This window comes from Nansenia antarctica (genome assembly GCF_963989245.1).
Source record: "Nansenia antarctica genome assembly, chromosome: 5".
Classification (NCBI taxonomy): domain Eukaryota; kingdom Metazoa; phylum Chordata; class Actinopteri; order Argentiniformes; family Microstomatidae; genus Nansenia; species Nansenia antarctica.
Window position 1 is genome coordinate 18594523 of NC_137690.1, and position 6719 is coordinate 18601241.

The 6719-nt window shown below is 45.8% G+C and overlaps 1 protein-coding gene across 1 annotated transcript; it reads left to right on the top strand.

Moving 5' to 3' along the window:
• Positions 1–199: 199 nt before the first annotated feature.
• Positions 200–5359, top strand: rflna (refilin A; the record flags this gene model as incomplete). The annotated part of the gene is made up of 3 exons (XM_080532830.1): positions 200–418; positions 4685–4794; positions 5026–5359. Exons 1-3 carry the CDS (start codon positions 203–205, stop codon positions 5357–5359), a joined length of 660 nt encoding a protein of 219 aa, XP_080388956.1. The 5' UTR covers positions 200–202.
• Positions 5360–6719: the final 1360 nt, after the last annotated feature.

The following is a 6719-nucleotide window of genomic DNA, read 5'->3' on the forward strand; positions in this document are numbered from 1 at the left end:
ACATTATTTTATGATTTATTTATAACTGTTATGATTTACTTTTTTTTCAGAAATCTGAACGGGCAATCTTACCAGGGATTGCACGTCTCCGAATGACGGGATTTGTTCACATAATTTGTTTTCAAATCCTTCAAGAACATTGATTTATTCAACGCCTGGAGAGAGACTTCGCTTGGTTTTTGTTTTTTGAGTTCTCCCAGAAATGGTGGGGCACCTACACTTACAAGCTATGGATGACAGTCTAAAAGGGAAGAATCGAGAGGGACTGCTTGACAGTCCGGATTCGGGACTACCGCCGAGTCCCAGTCCGCCCTTCTATTCGCTGTCCCCGGGTCTGCTCGAGTCGCGCTCCGGGAGCTGTACGACGCCAGTCGAAAATCATGGATACTATAAAAAAGAGAGCAAAGAGGGCAAACTGGTAAGCAATTTGAGAAGGTGTTTAATATAGTGTTAGTGCCCAACTCCGCAATTGATTATTGAATTACATCTCAGTGAACAACACTAATGACCCAGAGACCTGTTGAATAACACCAGGCAGGCTCTGGTCTTAGGCAATGCAAAATTCAATTGCATTTAACCATTGTTTTACCACGATTAACCAGTTATGGGATGTTGCACCTTATGTGTCAAAAGCAAACACCAGCCTATAACCCCGTTAAGTGTTAGTTTAGGTGAGAGACATAAACTGCACCCTGGTCACAAACATCTGGTAGCCCTCTTGGTGGAGATTAATTCACAGTTGCAACACACTGAGATTTTCTGCCGCATCATTCTCTCTAGAGAGATCAGAAAGGCCCACAGTTTAAATGGACGACTGAGCATAATTAGAGGATAATTACCAATTGATAGTAATAGATAGTGGGATACATACTAGATAATAATAACATGCATTAACTCAATTGGGTAATTTATTGAATCCTGCCTATACCTTTTTCAGTCTTTTGTGTGGTGTGTCATGTGTATAGTGCTATAACTGCATAGACCAACTGCCAAAAAGCTATAGGCCCAACAAAGTTGAATCATTCAGAGAAACATCAAAGTGGGAAATCCAACCATACAGTAGACTACTGGATATAATATATTCAATAATGGACACTGTCCAGCTTTCTCTGTGCATGCATTCATTGCTATTCAAGTGGTAAAAGTGTATTCCATCGTTCATGGTAAACGTTGTCATTTGTAATAATTAACTTCTCACTGCAACATTTTAACTGCACATGACCACCTCACTGTTAATGTTTCAGGATTGTCCAAGCACCCTGGGAAAGAATTGTCCATCTTAGAAATATCAATTGTATTAAACATTTGAGTTAATGTTTTACCATACCGAAGAGGCAAGAAAGAATGTTAAAAGTCAAAGGGGATATCAATCATCTCTCTTTGTCCCATGATAGCAATTCAGTGAGGGCCCATAGTTGAAGTGATCCTTGGTCACCACAGTCTAGGTCAATGTGTAAACACTTTGACCTTGTAAGTGAAGTGTATGTAGTAATGGCAATGGAAATGACAAACAGTTTGATTATGATTAGCTCCTTGTGCCTGCCTTGGTCTTAAGTACCAACCAATCCCATGTCAAGCCCCTCTAGTTAACCACACGGCCCACCTGACTCTACCCTCTGCAGCAAAGGCCAGGTTGTAGCTCTAAATCCTCATCAGAAACATCCACACCAGTGGAGGTAGAAATCGGAGGCAAGGCTCATTGTAATGCAGGGAATGAGAAAAGGTATACCACCAGCCTTCCCTGATCTACACAGTATACTGTTTCTGTACCTCGCACACACATGGAGGAGGATGTGTTTTGAATAGAATTTGATCAACAGTATTGCAACAATAGAATACTGTTTGGTAAAAAAAGGATTCTCGTATTCTCTTACGAGGGGTTCGGATCGGGTCTGTGGATTCAATGAAAAATAATTACCACGGCACTCCCAATTTCACTGCCAAAGCAACGTGTTCATACAGGTTCTGATGGCGTTTTGATGTGCTTGTAGAGGGAAGGCAGCAGCCAGGCGACTGGAGTTGCGTGACATTGGTTTGTTGAGGCCTGAAAGGGAGAGATATGGTCTTAATCCTCTGGATGTTGGGACTGCTGGAGCTCCACAGCTTTGTGGTCTCCCCTCATAAGAGGAGCTTTGATAGGGGCAGATTCTGCTTGTGTTTCCAATACCCTTCACGGGATGTGTATGGAAAAAGAAAAGATCAGACTTCCATTAGAAAAAAGGCTTACAGAGCATTTTTTTGTGAGTTTGGCTGTTTGTGCTGCATGCCTGACAATAGATAGAAAAGCATATGCATAAACAATTATTCCCCCCAGGTCTATTTTTGTGTTGTTTTTGTATTCCACCTAAGAACGATCCCAAACAAGTTCTATTTAAAGGCTCACAGGCTACTAAGAGCTGCAGGATTGCAGGCTGTTGCATAAGAGCTTGATGACCTCTGTGCATTCATCTGGGTTTGAATTAGAATACAAACACCCTCCCCCTGAGACATGTGTGAAGCATAAAGTATGGATACATGTAGGCAATAACATGTCGTTATTACGAAGACACTGAAAAGTCACAAGCAGCAGATAAGAGGAGGGACTAACTCACACCTGAGCTCTGGAGGCGTGCTAACTGTGTCCCCCAGGAAGTCCGGCAATGCACCTCTGTTGTGGTCTGCTGAAGCCTCCTCCTACCCCTATACTGTACGTCCGAGTTACCCTTCTCCTCATGACTCCAAATCCCAGTTGAAGCCATTTCCGAGCCTCCTACGGGGCAGTGTTCCAAAATCAGTCAAGGAGCTTGCTCAGGGCTAGAGCTATCTTTGAGACTTGTAAGACTGTTATAGACATTATAGACATACCAGTCAGAAGTGCTGTACTGGATGTGATCTATCATGATTGTGTGTGGGAGTTGTTCTTTGTGTGTACGTGTTGTACAGTACGTGGCCTATTGTGGCTGCAGGTTGACTGGCGGCCAGAGCAGGAATTGTGCTTCCGGGGAATGAGTTCCGTATGTGTGCGTAAATGGGAGGGGTGGGCCCATCGTCTGCAGCCCACCTACCTACCATTCACACAAGTGTTCAAAGCCTGCCAACACATTCCCCTGGATAAACAGCCAGGATGCGGCTCCTGCCAGAGCACAGAAGACCAAGGCCAATCGCACTCTTTTAATTTGAGGCCAGCAGCGCCCAGTGGAAAAATGAATGATTGTGCAGATTAAAAGTTCACTGAAAGGGATTAACAGCGAGCGAGCGTAGCGTGGCGTGGTCAGTCTAGCTGTCACATGGGACTGTTGTGATATAGCATAACAGAGCCTGCAGCTGAGGTTTACAGCCCAGGGGTCTGGGTAAGATGAGACCTGCGCACGGGGACGGTGATCTAGCCGACACTTCTGTTGTGCCCTTGGCCCGTCCCAGCATGTCCCAAGAGCTGTTGTGAAGTTGGAGTGGCATGTGTTCACTGTCTGCAGCCAGAGTCCTATGTGACGACTCTCCACGACGGTACACTACCCAGAGTGAGAGAGGTAGAACAGAGCCAGAGGGAGCAGAGAAAATTTTTGCACGATTGATCCAGGAAGTCCATGTTTTGAATGCACAAAAAAGCATGAGCAATGAGTGTTTTTAAATGTCCGACAGCAGCTGTAGCTCATGTAGAAACTGGGAAAGCGATAGAACTCCAGTCCTGGCAGATAGGGGGAGAGTGGTGTCCCAGAACAGAGTCCCAGGCTCCGACAGAATACTGCATGTGGGTGTAATGAACCAAGTCCGGTGCGAAGGAGGGCGATCTGTGAGATTTCACTTTGAGATTGAGTCACTGTTCCGGCACTGTTGGGTCTCCCTGGGTATTGACCCTATATGTTGCAGACTCAATCTCTGTGTCCTACAGTTGGACGGCATTGATGACATGTCTCCATCCATTACAGTCAAAGTCAGATGAACCACCAGAATGTATGTGTGTAGACTCGCCATGACAGCGTTTGCAGTGCACTGCAGACCGTATTTACCAATCATATTCTCTGTTGGGGGGGTGGGGGTTGCTGATTTACTGTGGGGGAGCGGAGCAGCTCTGATGGGTTGAGCAGGTGGAGCAGTGACAGTGCCCAGGTCTAGGAGACGCAGAGGCAGAGAGACGCTCTCAGTTAGCCCCCTAAGCTACACAGCACACAGGACCGGCTCTGTGTGTACAGGAGTCTCTCTGAAGCCTACCACTTGAACTGCTGTGAACGATTTACAACTAACACGCCATGTCACCCCCTCCTCTACCGTCTCATTATCTCAGCATTACAACAGAAGTGGTGTTCTCTCTAGTGCTGTGTTGTGTAATAGTGGTGTTGTTGACATGCACCAGGACCTCCTCTACAGCCAGTCGCTGCTTTTCTGTTTGTTGGTGCTGTGTTGTGAGAGCGCTGATGGAGATTTCTCATGTGGGAGGATAATCCTTATTTATGGAGGTTTAGAGCCTTTGGTGTTGTTGCTGTTGCGTGTTATGTACAGTATGCCTGGTTAATCCCTGCTGGACAGTGGGTCTGTAGATGGGACTGGCCACATTCTCATATCCTCTGAATGTTCTTCTCTGTTACTAACAAATGGACGCTTGACCAGAACCACCAAGCAGGTTGTCTGGTTTTTGGTTTGTTTAGTTTTTTTAAACATAACACAAAAATTGATGATCCTAACCTTGTTACCTGTGTCCTCTCTCTAGTTGCCCTACCTGCTACTGAACTCCACGGGGACAGACCCCAAGGCGCGCATGTACCCTGTGTTCTTCGGTGAGAGCATCGAGGTCAACCCCAAACCAGAACAAGAGATCAAGTGAGTTGGCTTTCACATAAAAAAAAAAAAACGTTAACATTTATTGTAGTTGAATCTACTAATGTTCTATTTAATGTTTTTATTTAACAAATCTAGTACAGAGTAGAATATTCTTAGGGCACTATTTATCAGCAGTGCCATCTAGTGATCATCTGGTATTACTGTACATCACATACTGCTCCATGTGTAGCCCTTCTAAACCCTTCCCCTGTTCTCCGGTGTAACCCGCAGGTGTCACTCTGAGGTGAAGTATGACTCGGACAAGCACTACCGGGACCAGGTGTTCTGTGCTCCGGTGCCCGTCCCCACCGCCTACAGCGAGACAGTGGTGGCTGTGCAGAACTGCACCTGGCGGAGCTACAAATCCCAGGTGTACCTGGAGCCGCGCCAGAGGCCCCTGCGCTACCAGAGCACCACCATCATATACCCCAAACACGCCAAGAACACTTACCGCACCACGCTCAACTACAACGCCGCGGGCTCACGCCGCTGGTTCGTCTCCACCGTCCAGCTGGAGTCCAGTGAGGACACCAGCCCCTGCATCATCTACACTGAGGACCTGTAATAGCGCAGCCCAGCCCAGCCCGGCCCGGCCCAAAGAGCATTAGGAGATGGACATAGAGGCTACTGTTGGGAGATGGACATAGAGGCTGGCTGACAGACTGACATGGAACTCATACATAGGGGGATGCATAATGGGCTTGGAGGCACTTGACAATTTGACTGGCTGGAAGGAGGGGCGGGCCAGTGGAGCCCACGTTGCCTTGACTACCAGTGTCTGTGTGGCATGGGGAAATGGAGATGCCTTTAGTGAGAATTGACACCTTTATTGAGTGTATTTTAGACTTTTTGTAATTTCTACTGGCTCAGCCATTAAAAAAGGAATCGGTGCTCAGCGAGTTGAAAGAGTTGAACTGTGCTCAGTGGTTCGTCTAGTCTTATTAGACACGGCCATGCTGTATAGTGTAGAGTTCTTGGAGGCTATTCATCGGATGACTGAGCAATCTCTGTAAGATTTGATGGTACCACATTACACATCTTTAGCACGGTATACAGATTAAAGAGGGCAATATCTTGTTTTTAAACAGGTTCGTCATTAAAAAGGTGGACAGAATTACACTTGCAAAGCCTAGTTTAATGGCTTGATTGCACTTCTTTTTAAAACGTGTCTGAATTGTCAGTACTCAATGGGTGACATTGGGGTAAAGGGGGGATAAAGATTGCAATATTAAGCATTTGAAAAATTGGACCAAATCTGTTGTTACACAGGAGGCGCCATCGTAGTGAGTCACCTTCCTCTGTCTCGTCTGGAGAGGAAACATCCAGATAGACGTGCATTGTATTCACACCACTTCACTTGATTTTCACTGACATACTGTCATGACACTTTAGCCCTTAAGTTACCTCAAACTAGATCACAAGAAGACCCTCCTCATATTAACCCCACCAAATCAACTTTTCCCATCTGATCAGTCTGATATTGAGGTCTTTTAAGAACAAGTATCGCATTCTCCACCCCCATTGTTTTCGACAACAAAACTGGGATGGAGTCATTGGAGACAGTTGTTGTGTTTGAGTGCCTCTGATCCTCAAACTTGCATGCCAGGGACAGGAGGTCTAAAGGGGTGGAGAGGAAGCTTATCTGTCACCAGGCAAACAAACCTGGGTCCTATATTTGTGTTTTGTCAGGGTTAGCCTGTGGTCAGACTTTTCTGCCAACTCTCACTGAGGTCCAGGTTTGGCATTCTGATTAACATGACCTTCATGAGCTTCATACCTTTCTCTCACCGGCAGTGTGCATGGTGAAATGGGTGCGTTGGATTGATTGACAGCTGCAGTATCGGGTGCTCTTGTCGGAAAATAATACAGATGTAATATAGATTTGTTTTTTTGTATTAAGAATTGCCTGATATTGCTTGTGACCT